Below are 14486 nucleotides of genomic sequence, written 5' to 3'. Positions count from 1 at the left end.
CATAAAGATGAAGATATTACACTTAAGTAATTTATCCTTTTAATACTTATATTTTAATTAATATTTTTCATGTCAAAGTGACTTACTGTTTCGTTGCTTTTTTGTTTTGTCTCCTTTTCAAATAGTACTGTTCAACCTTCTCCTGATGGATCCTATACTTCATATAAATATTTTACAAATAACATGATTTGACCGAAATATACAAAGCAATCAATTGAATAACCTAAGGTTGGATTTGGAGTGATGAAACAAATAGTTCTAATCATTTAACATGAAAAGTACCAATAATTGTTTTTGTGCAACTGCTTTACTGACCTTGTAAACAAGCTTGACTATTTCCATGGATGATAAAAATTTAGTTGGATTGCTAGCAAGAACGTCAAGGATCTGGCTCTCTCTTTCATTGCGGTGGTCGATATAATGCTGAATTTTGATCACTGGATCATCTATCACCGGGCCATGGCCGGGAAAGATAACCTTTGGTTGTAAGTTCATGATTAACTGAAAAATAACAGCGTTGAATGTAATGAAACATCATTCTCTGGGCGAGACCCTGAGGCTCCTCGGAGCTATCCAGACTGATATGTAATATATTAGACTTTGGCATCAGTGTGAATGGAGTTTATAGGCCTACCAGGGACCGCGCTGTGGTCCATGGAGGGAGGAGTAATGCTGTGGGAGGGAGGGTGGTGGCGTTGTCTTCTGACTGTGTGTGGCCACCTTTTATTGACTGCACTCACCATACCAGCTTAGTGGTTCCCTATGGTGAACACAAATGTAGATACTTATATATAATGTGTGTGTATAGTGTGTAATAACAGCAATACGAGTAGGATGGGAGCCGCAATTTTGGCGAGGGAGGTGCGTCGTCTGCATGACTTATCATGTTTACTGGTGACCACTATGGTCTTTGGCCACCATACCAGTTTACTTGTACAAGTATGGTGAAAAAAACAGGTAGATACTGATATATAATGTGTGTATATAGTGTAATAACACCACAAACAGTATTGTTGGAGGAGAAATATTAGTGCATCTGGCCTTGAGGGCGGCCACCACCAGCTGACTGTGTGAGTAGCTACGTCTCTCTGCCTTTACTCACCATACAAGCTTAGATGTACAGTTATGGTGAACAAAACATGTAAATACTTAAATATAACGTCTGTATATAAAAGCAAAAACAGTATGGTGGGAGGAGAATGGTGGCAAGTCAGGTGAGGTGAGGGTGACAGGCAGTGGCAGGCTGCCACTGCCTGCCACTGCCACTGCCACTCAGCATACCAACTTAGTGGTTCATTATGGTGAACAAAACATGTAAATACTTAAATATAACGTCTGTATATAAAAGCAAAAACAGTATGGTGGGAGGAGAATGGTGGCAAGTCAGGTGAGGTGAGGGTGACAGGCAGTGGCAGGCTGCCACTGCCTGCCACTGCCACTGCCACTCAGCATACCAACTTAGTGGTTCATTATGGTGAACACGAATGTAGATACTTATAAATAACGTCTGTATATAGTGAATAAAAGCAAAAACAGTATTGAGGGAGGAGAAATGTGGGTGAGTCAGGTGACTTGAGGGAGGGAGGAAGTAGCAGCCAGTGGCGGGCTGCCGCTGCCACTGCCACTCAGCATACCAACTTAGTGGTTCGTTATGGTGAACACGAATGTACATACTTATATATAACGTCTGTATATAGTGAATAAAAGCAAAAACAGTATGGTGAGAGGAGAATGTGGGCGAGTGAGGTGTTGAGGGAGTAAGTGGTAGCGAGTGGCTGGCTGGTGTGTGGCGGTCACTCCTCGTTACTTTTTGACTCATAATAGCAACTTAGTGGTTCGTTATGAACAAAACATGCAGATACTTATATATAACCTGTGTATATAGTGTAATAACTAACAAAGTATTTGTTCACTGTTTGATGAACATAATTGAATCAACAATATGCACACCATATTTTTGAGTACAGTGATGATTCACTCATTTTATTATATAAATGTATCACACTACACACTATTGAATAATATTACAGCAAAAAATACTACAAAAAATCAATCAGAGACATTGAAATAATTAGGTAATTATCTCTGTGGCAACTCCGGCCTGACAGCTGGCGAGCAACAGACCGCCTGGGACGCATGCTGAGTCATCACCTGGTTTTTGGCCAGACTTCCCCACCCTATAGCGGGCAATATATGCCACTTACGATTTTTTTATTATTTTTCCCATGATCAGTGAACACAAATTAACAGGTTTAGAAGAAAAAGCAATTTTTTTTTTGGGTATGCGCCTGTGGGTGACACATGCTAAATAGGCGCCATTTAAGGATTAAGAGAGCCGACTGCCATTATAAGTGATAACTACCTGCTCAGTACCCCGTGCCGCTACCAGTGCAAACTACCCCTTACCCTAAGGTAAACAAGAGAGGAGGAAAACCTCTCAGCACACCCAGCACTGCCATAAAGTCTGAACAAAATAACATACATAATATTACTAATATACGGTATACATATAATATTATAAATATTAAACATATAAATATATATACTGTTGGGGGTTCCTCCTCTCTGTTATTCTCTACCCTTACTCTGGGGTGAGCAATAGTTACGCTCAAGGTAACTCACCGTAGCCCTGCGGGTCTTCCCTCGATCCTCACGGCGCCACTGCACGCCAGGAGAGTCTCCCAGTCAATCTTAACGGCCTCTTATTAAGAAAGAGTGAGAACACGACTCGTTCACCTCGACTGTCGTGTGCCCTCCCCAACAATAGGGCTCTACGGTTAAACGCAAGATCGCCAACTGGTGTTTAAGGTGGCCAGTAACACCCTCAGTGGACTGGTGTATTCAGTGGTAGCCTTGGCAAGGTCACACTCAAAGATCAGGAATCAGGCAGGTAATTATTGTTATCACTCTATGCTTACAGGTATAGTATAGCCACAAGATCAATGGAGGGAATGATAAAAACACTAAGATAGTTTTGTATTTTACTTAAAAGGTATGAAAGATGTCACAAGGCCACACAATAATCGATAAATCAACTGATCCTGACTCGGCCGGTAATTCCCACGGATATTATGCGACCGCAAGAGGGCAACACTCTCCCCTCCTCATCAAGTGTCAAGAACAGCTGATTGCAATGGCCCCTCCGCGCGAACTTTGCTTGTTTTCTAGATTCACGCGCGCTGTTCCTTTAAATTTTCCAATATTACTAGAAACTCGCACACTCGATATTGGCACAAATAAACCGTACTACTCAGTTACACTGTACTCAGGCTCAAACAGTCTTTTCTACAATCAATGCTATAATGATTCACTGTAATGGCTTCACATTGTTATTTATCCAACAATATATTATGAAATATTAACACTGGAGTTTTCAGTACTTTCTCTCGTTGGCGATAACGCAATAATTCACTGTACTCACAAATGATTATTCACTGAATGAACATAGACATATATATGGTTTATAAATCAATCATCAATACATGGAAAATTAATAGTTTCTGGGCACATAGCCTAACCTCCAAATACTGGCATAATCTTATATATATATTTTACCACTATATGTTCATATCAAAATCTATAGAAAGATATACACAACACAGTAAATTTATCACTGGTTCCTGGTGCCTGTACACACCAACAATCAACATGAATATTACAAGTACTCTTGATAGTACTGTCTAGCACCCTGGTGCTTTACCGTGACATAGGTGAGACTTGCTCACGACATATAAAATCTTCAGGCTAGAAAATATAGCCAAATAACATAGCTAACTAAAGGGGAATGGGGAGGGAACTAGAACCACCTACTTCACCCTATCCTCCGATGAGAGTCGAGATGTAGCTCCTGGTCCTCGTGTCGGGAACGCCCCCACACCACACGTCGTCGTGTCCTATCAGAGCCTCACGTCGTCCCACCGTTTAGCGCGTCGTCTCCGTGCCTCCTCACTGCAGGTCCGTCCTCCTCCTTGACTTCTTGAAGGTTGGAGTCGGTCTCCTGGCCGTCGTCTTCTCCCAGCAACGGCTGTCGCCTACGTCTCAGCTACAGTCGTCCGGTTTCCCCAAATAGTCCTCTCTTCCTCAGCTACCCAGTGGCTCTGTCAGCCACTACGCTGTCACGAACTGGTGAATTGCCACAGACGTCAACCTACGTCACTGCACGGCTTCACTGCTACTGGCACAGTACCTGACTGGAGCGCTTGTTGCTCAAATAACCGTCAATTCCCTCTGCTGGTTCAACACATGAACTAGGGAAGACTTCTCAGAGTACTGGCGAACTTCCGATGACGCGTAAATCCACGGTAGTGGGAAACAGCTGTCCGACAGACAGGACCACTCGTCGCACGTCCGACCTCTATGACGTGTCGTGTATGACTGCTGGCGCCAGCCCGGCGCGCTGGCCGGACCCCCCTTCCTTCGTGACGTCACTTTCGCCACGGGAGGTTTTCATTGGCTCCCGGTGCCACACTGTTGTCGGTGACCAATCCGGTGCCACTGACGTCACACGGTTTTGGCGGGAGATCAGAGAGGTAAGCGCCATTTTGGCTCCCTAAAGGGCCTAAACCACAGGCCAAAATATCACTATTTCACAAATTTCTCGGCTCTCCGAGAACACTTCACTCTCTCCCATATATCAAATTGTAGCCTGCTACGTAGAGAACGCTTGGGAAAAGTAGACATGACTCTTACTGCAGGCGTGGGAGAATTATAAGGGGGGGAACTCCGTCACAATACATATAATTTTATAAAGAGTTAAAAGGACTGACATCAACAAGTGATCCATACAGTGACTCAAATACAACACAATACACCAGACAATGGAGAGGTGTGGCGAGTGTTCGGGAGTACTGGGAAGACGTAATGCAGGCGTAACGTGCTGCATCTGTAACATAAGATTTCACCTGGGCTGTACAGAAGTATCTCCAGGATGCATAAAAAGGCAAGGAATTTACTGGGTTTACAAAGATGACAGATTAATGTTAGAGAACATAACTAAACTGATGAAAAACATTCCCGAGTCACAGAGATTATCATTCACAGATAAGTTACCAGTGATATATGCGGACTGGGAAAAGTCAACATTGGATAACGACCAAAACTCAGGAACAGATAGTTTAGAGAACCGCAGCAGTAGTGTGGAGGAGGAGACTATTGTGGTACAAAATAACAGCAATATTGCAGAGCCAGGTAATATAAACGATGAGAGCAACAGTGAGACAGAGTGCATAGATGAAGGAATTGGGACGAAAAACGGAGATGGCTCCAATAAAGAGGTAGACAAGACAGTCACAGATATAAATACCTTGAAAAACGCAAAACCGGAACACATTTGCAAATTCTACGCTAAAGGAATATGCAAATATGGAAAATTAGGAGCAAAATGCCATTTTCTGCATCCTCGAAAATGCAGGAACATGTTGGAGAGGGGTACATGCCGTTTTGGAACAGGGTGTAGATACTTCCACACTAAATTATGTCAATTTTCAATTAGGGACAAAAAATGCTACAATCTTCAGTGTCCGGAATTCCATGTGAGAGGTACAGAGCGTTATAGACGGGAAGATCAATATGACACTACTGGAAATTTTTTAGAGGAAGGCAGAAACAAAGTAGTAAATATAAGAGAGAGGAACAGTCAGATGGAACCACTACAGGATTACAGAGGGGAAGGGAGATACCAACAAGACTGGAATACAAACTATCAACAAGCACACAGGTGCTACACCACACAACACCCGTCCTACTACCAAAACTGGACCAATCACTTCCAAAACAACACTCCCTGAACGCAAACACAGTGGCCTCCTTACCAGAGCCTCAGATATTAACACCAAGTAAGGCTTCCAGCACTTCCACTAACACGATAACATCATTTATATTTGCCAACATCCAGGGTATAAAAACACGCAAATCCAACAAAGTTCACTTTATAGATGGTCTCCTTCATGAGGCAAATGCAGTGTTTGCAGCCCTAACAGAAACCCACACAAAGGACTACCATGATGGTAAAATATGGATCTCAGAGTACAATCTTTTCAGATGTGATAGGAAACACCGGCTTCAGGGTGGGGTCAGCCTCTACATCAAAGACACACTCATCTGTACTGAGCTGCTAAACACCTCAAATGATATGGTGGAAGTGCTGATAATCAAAATAGAGATTCTAAATGTAGTTATTGTCCTTGTATATAAGTCACCGGAGGCAAACCCTCAGCAGTTTAAAGACCAACTAATGAAAATAGAACACTGCTTGGAAAACCTCACAAATCCAGCTCCGAACATCATCCTGCTTGGGGACTTCAACCTACGGCACCTGAAATGGAAGCACCTGGCTAATACAGTAATATCAGAAAGAATACCAGGAAGCAGCCTAAATGAACAGGCACATGCAAATCACCTGCTACGGATGTGCGACAGGTTTGCCTTAAACCAGCAAATAGTAGAACCAACTAGGAAGGAGAACACGCTGGACCTCATTTTCACTAATAATGATGAATTGATCACGAACATAATGATTACAAATACCTGTTACTCAGATCACAACTTAATTGAAGTTATGACAACCATGGGGAGTAGACCTTCAAAACCAGTCCAGATTCCCGGTGGAGGAGATTTCAGCAAATTCAACTTCAATAATAAACAGATAAACTGGGAGCGAATAAACCAGGACTTCACAGAAATAAACTGGGAAGAACAGCTAGGAAATGCAAACTTGAACCAGTGCCTGGAAAAAATAAGCTCAGTAGCACTAGAAATATGTTCAAACCGCATACCTCTAAGAAAAAAGAGGAAGAGATGCAGATTGGAACGGGAACGTCGTTCCCTATGTAGGCGAAGAAAACGAATCGCGGAACAACTTGAGAGTCGCACCCTATCTCAAGAACGGCGAAGGTTAGGTAGAGAAATAGAAACAATTGAACGGAAGCTACAAGAATCATACAGAACCCAGGAGAGGCAAAGAGAGCAAAAGGCCATCAGTGAAATAGAAAGAAATCCGAATTTTTTTTTCTCCTATGTAAAATCAAGATAAAAAACCACATCTAGTATCGGGCCCCTGCGAAAGGGAGATGGAACTTTCACCGATGACAACAAAGAAATGAGCGAGCTACTGAGGACGCAGTACGACTCTGTTTTCAGCGAGCCATTAAACACACTAAAGATTGATAACCCAAATGAATTTTTCATGGATACGATACCAACATCAAATCATATATCAGACGTCACCCTATCCCCACTGGATTTTGAAGAAGCCATAAACAGTATGCCTATGCACTCTGCACCAGGCCCTGATTCTTGGAACTCCATATTCATAAAGAACTGTAAAAAACCACTATCGCAGTCCCTCCACATTCTGTGGAGACAAAGCCTAGATACTGGCGTTATCCCTGACATACTAAAAACAGCAGAGATAGCACCACTTCATAAAGGAGGAAATAAGGCAGAGGCAAAAAATTACAGACCGATAGCGCTAACATCGCACATCATAAAAATTTTTGAGAGAGTGCTAAGAAGTAAAATCACAAAATACATGGAATCACAGCAACTCCATAACCCCGGACAACATGGTTTCAGAACAGGGCGCTCTTGCCTGTCGCAGTTGCTGGACCACTATGATATGGCATTAGATGCTATGGAAGACAAACATAACGCGGATGTAATTTACACAGATTTCGCAAAAGCTTTTGATAAATGTGACCATGGTGTTATTGCACATAAAATGCGTTCAAAATGAATTACCGGAAAAATAGGCAGATGGATCTACAATTTCCTGACCAACAGAACCCAATGTGTAATAGTCAACAAAATAAAATCCAGCCCATCAACCGTGAAGAGCTCAGTCCCCCAGGGTACTGTGCTTGCTCCAGTACTTTTTCTCATCCTCATTTCGGACATAGACAAGAACACAACCTATAGCACTGTATCATCCTTTGCAGATGACACTAGGATCTTCATGAGAGTAGGCAACATAGAGGACACGGCGAACCTCCAGTCAGATGTAGATCAGGTCTTTCTATGCGCTACAGAAAATAATATGGTGTTTAACGAAGATAAGTTCCAGCTCATGCGCTATGGAAAAAATGAAAATATAAAAACGGAAACCACGTACAAAACTCAGGCAAATCATAACATAGAACGAAAAGGCAATGTAAAGGATCTGGGTGTACTCATGTCGGAAGACCTTACCTTTAAAGAACACAATAAAGTAGCCGTCACAACTGCAAGAAAAATGACAGGATGGATAACAAGAACTTTTCACACTAGAGATGCTATACCGATGATGATACTTTTCAAAACGCTTGTGCTCTCTAGAGTAGAGTACTGCTGCACAATGACAGCACCTTTCAAAGCTGGAGAAATTGCTGACCTGGAGAGCGTGCAGAGATCCTTTACTGCTAGAATCCACTCAGTAAAACATCTGAACTATTGGGACCGACTAAAGAGCCTAAAACTGTACTCCCTTGAGCGCAGGTGGGAGAGGTACATAATAATTTACACGTGGAAAATATTAGAGGGGCTGGTCCCAAACCTGCACACAGAAATAACATCACATGAGACCAGAAGACATGGCAGGATGTGCAGAATACCCCTGTTGAAAAACAGAGGTGCAACTGGTACTCTGAGAGAGAACTCTATCAACATCAGAGGTCCGAGACTGTTCAACACGCTTCTGCTACACATAAGGGGCATAACTGGCCGACCCCTCACAGTGTTCAAGAGAGAACTGGATAAGCACCTCCAAAGGATACCTGATCAACCAGGCTGTGACTCATACGTCAGGCTGCGAGCAGCCGCGTCCAATAGCCTGGTTGATCAGTCCGGCAACCAGGAGGCCTGGTCGACGACCGGGCCGCGGGGACGCTAAGCCCCGGAAGCACCTCAAGGTAAGGTAGGGTGGTCAATTACCGAGTAGCTTTTTTTTTTTTTTTTTTTTTTTTTTTTTTGCAGGGATATTCCTGCCCGTGCCCTAGTGAGCCTCTGGCTGGCCCACTAAGTGTTGCTTGTTTCTGATTTACTTGGGCGGAGTATGAGTATTTATGACTCGTATGGTCGCTTCAGTAACATTTTGCCATATGTGTTTAACAACTTCTGCTCTGTTGAATCTAAGTTGAAATCTTAATGGGTTTGTAACTGTGCACTGTGTTATATAATGTTCCAGTGGTCTGTCGGACATTTCTCCAGAGTGTTGACATTTTCTCTCATCTTCCGGAACCTGTAAGCTTATTTCCCATGCACATGGGTATCCAAGCCTGATGCGATGTAAATGCACTTCTGTTGCTCTACTGTTCCCTTTCATCAAACTAAGTGGTTCGTAGTTGGTTGAATTCTTGTACCAACCCGCAGATCCTGATGTTGCAACTGCTGTGTTGTGGTCACTGTACATCTTTTGCATTGCTCTGTTTCTAATTACTTTCTTAATCTGTGATAGACTCTGTGGTATGTAAATGTCTACATTTCTCCTCTTAGTAGCAAGTTTTGCAGCTTCGTCTGCAATGTCATTTCCTATTATTCCCACATGACTTGGCACCCAGTTGATAAGTACCCGTCAGCCTTGTCGTTTGAGTGTTTGCATGAATGATATGACATTTGTGATCAGATGGATGTTATCACATATGTATTCTTGTTGCAAGGTTTCAATGGCAGTTCTCGAATCTGTATGTATGATAACATGTTGTCTGTGTTCAGCAAGAGCATGTTCCAAAGCCTTTTGAATGGCTACCATCTCTGTTTGTAAAGTCGAACACCCATTTGAGAGCCTCCAACTATTTACAGAGTTTCCTGCTTTAACTGCAGCTCCGGTTTCTTGTCCCTGCTGGTCTACTGATCCATCTGTGAAGTAAGTGAAGCTGTCGGATGCTATGTTTGCTTCTATATGCATCTGTGCAATGTTACGTAGCAGATGAGGATTTGTCTGGTTCTTCTTTCCTTCAAGAGCCATAATCTTAAAGTCTGCTGGCGGAGATTCCCAAGGGGCTTGCATAACAAAGTCTGCATGTATTTCGTCGACACCCCTCTCAGTGACCGTGTTTGTTATATCGAATGTATTGATGGTGTTTATCGCACAATGGGTCCACCTGTTGCTATTGGAGGCTCTTCTGTCCAGAGTTAGTGCTCCGAGTAGCTAAACACCAACAGAGGTAGACCCCAAGGTGACTTGTGGAAGATAACTCCAAGCCCCAAGGCCAGTACTTACACCTTCCCTAGGGTCACCTAGGGAAGGTGACACTAGGCGCATGCAGTCCGAATACTTGGGAAATTGCTCGTGCACCACCAAAGACGACTCACCCCACACCACAAGGCAATGACTTAATGACACTGCAGATGACCCGAGAAATACAAGCCCTGGAATAGGGAACCAGAGGAAATCAAAACCCATAACCAATATACTGAAGCAGAACCAGTAGCATGATGGTAGTGGCGTAAAACCGCCATCCAACCAAGCACATGATGCCTTCCAGGTGGAACCAACCAAGCATCCACAGCTAAAATCCACATGCTCTGGAAGCATGACGACTCATTCTTCGCCAGAAAAGAAGGAGCCGGGTGTAACCAAACAAAGGAACAATCCCCGGCACCATAGACGAGCATGAAGCTCACCAACCTGACAACTGGAGACCAAATAAAGCTAAAATGTTACATTCAAAACACAATCCCAGACTAAAGGAGCCACCCAAATATGTGCAGAAGAGAGAAAAGAAAGAACCCGGTCCAGAGACCAGTCAGGCTCAGGTGGTGCATGAGTAGGCCGGAGGTAAAATCAAACATGAGAAAACCTGTGAAACAGGGCTGAAGAAGTGTCAACGAACGTAAGATGGAGCGACTCGCCGCACGATAAGAGGCGACTGTATCATCCTGCCCACTCGCCCTCCAGAGTATAACTAAAAAGATATCGACATTTTAAAACCTAAGGATTTAGTAGAGTCCAGGAATTAACTACTTACGTATGGCCCCCATATAGGTCATTAAATTGAGTAGATACTATAATTCCTTTTGTGCACATTTTGTTTACAATAACATCATCGTCACAGTTGTTGAAAGTTTTTGCAAAACCTGTGTACATTAGTACATTACCTGTGATCACCCTCACAATAATGAGGCCCTCACACCCAAAAGGGATTATCTTGAAATGATTTTGGAGCTTAGCGTCCCTGCGGCCCAGTCCTCGACCAGGCCTCCTCTTTTTTTGTTACACATCCCCAGGAAGCAGCTCGTACCAGCTGTCTAACTCCCAGGTACCTATTTACTGCTAGGTAACAGGGGCATCAAGGTGAAAAAACTGCTCATTTTGTTTCTGCCTCCACCGGGGATCGAACATGGAACCTCAGGATTACAAATCCAAAGCGCTGTCTACTCAGCTGTCAGGCCCCCCCTGGGTACACACAATTTTTTTCCAAGCAGCAGCTTCTCTTTTGCATCACACAAATATATTTCCTAATCAAATAAATCAACAGAATAACCAATTATAACATTTATTGCAGAATCCTTGCCATAAGGGTTCATATACTGTATAACATTAAAAACTCCACTTCCACTTACCTTTAGTGAAGCCATATATGTATGAAGATCTTCAAATACTGCCGTTCCTTCCCCTAATATACAGTCACCACTAAACACTGCCCCCTCCTCCTCCACTGCTAATACAACATGGTCAGTGGTATGGCCTGGAGTATGAAGAACTCTATTGGAAATTTGAAAGAGGAAGTATAAACATCTGTGATGCTATGAAATTATCTGGAATCAATATTAAAATAAGTGAACCCTTAATCCTTAGCTTGTGTGCTATTTTGAAATGTATCACCTCTTTATGTAACACAAATCAGTGTTGAATATAATTGAATACCATTTTCTGACAGGGCTTCCAATAACTTCCCAAGCTTTACATTGGTTCCACAAAGCCTTAGCTTAATACACCACAACTCCAAGACCAATCTATCATGACTGGAAGCCAGGACGAAAGCCAGGACAAGAATCTGGTTCACTATGAGACCAAGAGAATTAGATATAAAAAACAAAACTAAGAAAAAATCAATAAGTAAACATACAAGAAAACAAGCAACTGCTTGAAGAAAATTAGACATCCCTAAGTTGGTAGGAAATTTGTATTTTCTTCCAAGAGGTTGCAAAACCTCATATTGAAGATTATATTTTTGTTATGTCTGTTGCAGCTCAATTAATCTGTACAATTCTAGATAGCAAGTATTTCTATGAAACCACCTAATACCCCTCCAAACTACTTTTTTCCACTGCTGAGTCCAATGCAAAAGGTTAGTTAAGCAATTTCTGTATAACAATCCAGAATGTACGCTGCATATTGCAGGCCAAGGTCATGTTCAAAATACGTAGACCAGCACAGACAGCTAGTTCTCTGTTCCATATTATGTTCCATCTGGGCAAGTGTTGTAAAGTCTGTTTTCATTTTAGATACCAGTATTTTCCTCAACTAGTCAGAAGTGCCCTAGTTTTGCCTGATTTAAAAACTAACTTAAAATTCTTCAAATTCACATAATAAATTTGGAAGAAGGAAGAGGAGTTGCAGATTGAACCAAGGTCAAGTTGACTAACATCCCCAAATCCAAATACCTAACACCAACTGGGGCAGCACCTGAGCATCCAACTGGGCACACAACCTAGGCCACTGCAAAATAGAATCTTCAATTGCAGAGCAATCACTTCCTGACCCCTTTGGACACCAATAGAGAAATGGGGAGCCAGGAGCACATGGAAAAAATAAACACCAAATAACTCAGGGTCAAAGGTGTCCCTGACCCAGCAGTCACAGCCTGGCAGAAGCAGAACATGTGAACAGATGGCACAGGCAACGAACAACCCTCAAATTCACACAAGGCGAGAGCGGGCTCAGAAGAGGTATTCATAATACAATCGAGCCCGTAGGGGATTTCCAGGGCCTGCAGGGTAAGCACCCTGCCGGAAGCCCAAGTACTTTGAATGCTACGCTAGTAAACCCCGATATAAGAGGCCACCTTGGCTACCCAAAGCCAATGGAAAGGCCAAAAGGGGTACAGTAACAAGGAAGTTCCACTGCACACACCATAGGCTAGCCTAACAAGATGAAAAGCAGAACTTCAAAGCATAAAAAGGGCAAGTGAAAAAACCAGCGTTGAATGTAATGAAACACCATTTTCTGGGTGAGACCCAGAGGTTCCCTGAAGCTATTGGACTGATATTACCTATATTAGTCTGGGGCTTCAGCTATATTAGTCTGGGGCTTCAGTCATATGGTAGTTGTCATGCCTACTGGCAACCATGAGCCAGAACTTGGTTCCCTCAGAGAGGCAAAGGGAGCAATGGCCTATGAAAACTCCACTCTTTAGAGAGTATATTCATGTTTGCCATTGACAGGGTTTAAGCATCTAGAAAGGTAGGCACCCCCAAACAGTATTACCAGGATTCTGATAATAGCAGGATTGTTATGATAATTAGCACTGAGTTGCATGGTGGGGAGGAGTATTGCTGAAGGAGCGAGGGCGATAGCGTCGTCTGCTGACTCTGTGTGGCCACCTGTTATTGTCTGCACTCACCATACCAGCTTAGTGGTTCTCTATTGTAAACACAAATGTAGATACTTTACATTGTAGTGAAATTTGCATTCAACATAACCATGATACAAGATGATGGCAGTGATTACTACGGTGAAGTTATATGGCTTAGGTACATATTTTGGGGTAACACATGATACAGTGTGTGTTTGAAGTACTAGGTAGAAAACTATGAGGATGAAATTAGGTACTTTTTGGTGTTACTTTTGAAGAAGGGGGTAGGTTGGACAGGTACATTTTGGTGTTACTTTTGAAGAAGGGGGTAGGTTGGACAGGTACTTTTTGGTGTTACTTTTGAAGAAGGGGGTAGGTTGGACAGGTACTTTTTGGTGTTACTTTTGAAGAAGGGGGTAGGTTGGACAGGTACTTTTTGGTGTTACTTTTGAAGAATGGGGGTAGGTTGGACAGCACATAAGGATGCTAAAAAGAAGATGGCCTTTAGTATACAAATTTTAGTACATTTTTTGTAAATTTTAGTATGAGTGCTATCACTGAAGAATAATTGTAAGCTTTATATGTTTATGTAATGAACATTTTTTAATTCTCTTATTTTTCCACGAATATAAAATATTACATGACCTGATTTTCCAATCACAGTGTCCTGTTTTTGTCTCAAGGAAGTATGGTCAGCCTAATATAGATGGATGGATGAATAGATAAATGGATGGATGGATGGATGAATCAATACATAGATGGGCAGATGGGAGACAGGACAGACCAGGGCAATGTCAAGTACCCCCTCCTTAGTTTGTTATAATAAACTATCAAGGTAATAAGGAAATGAAACTTTGATTGCATATTGGCATGACCTCACACTAAAAGTAATCAAGTGCAGACAATAAGCCACAATAACCTGGATGAAAACTAGAAACCCAACCAACACATCTGAATGCAGGCGATGAGTCACAATAACGTGGCTAAATTATGTTG

At 42.5% G+C, this 14486-nt stretch overlaps 1 protein-coding gene across 1 annotated transcript in view; it reads right to left on the bottom strand.

Annotated features, from left to right (window-relative positions):
• Nucleotides 1–315: 315 nt before the first annotated feature.
• Nucleotides 316–14486, bottom strand: part of LOC138361385 (beta-lactamase-like protein 2 homolog) — a gene marked incomplete at its 3' end in the record, with an annotated part of 106601 nt that continues 92430 nt past the window's right edge. The window contains exons 6-7 of the mRNA XM_069320734.1: nt 11536–11677; nt 316–501 (exon numbers count right to left, since the gene is read on the bottom strand). Coding sequence (XP_069176835.1) covers nt 316–501; nt 11536–11677 — 328 coding nt within the window. The remainder of the gene's footprint in view (nt 502–11535; nt 11678–14486) is intronic.

This window comes from Procambarus clarkii, unplaced genomic scaffold (assembly GCF_040958095.1).
Source record: "Procambarus clarkii isolate CNS0578487 unplaced genomic scaffold, FALCON_Pclarkii_2.0 HiC_scaffold_340, whole genome shotgun sequence".
Classification (NCBI taxonomy): domain Eukaryota; kingdom Metazoa; phylum Arthropoda; class Malacostraca; order Decapoda; family Cambaridae; genus Procambarus; species Procambarus clarkii.
The sequence above is the reverse complement of the archived record's forward strand: the minus strand, read 5'-3'. Positions and strand labels throughout refer to the sequence as shown.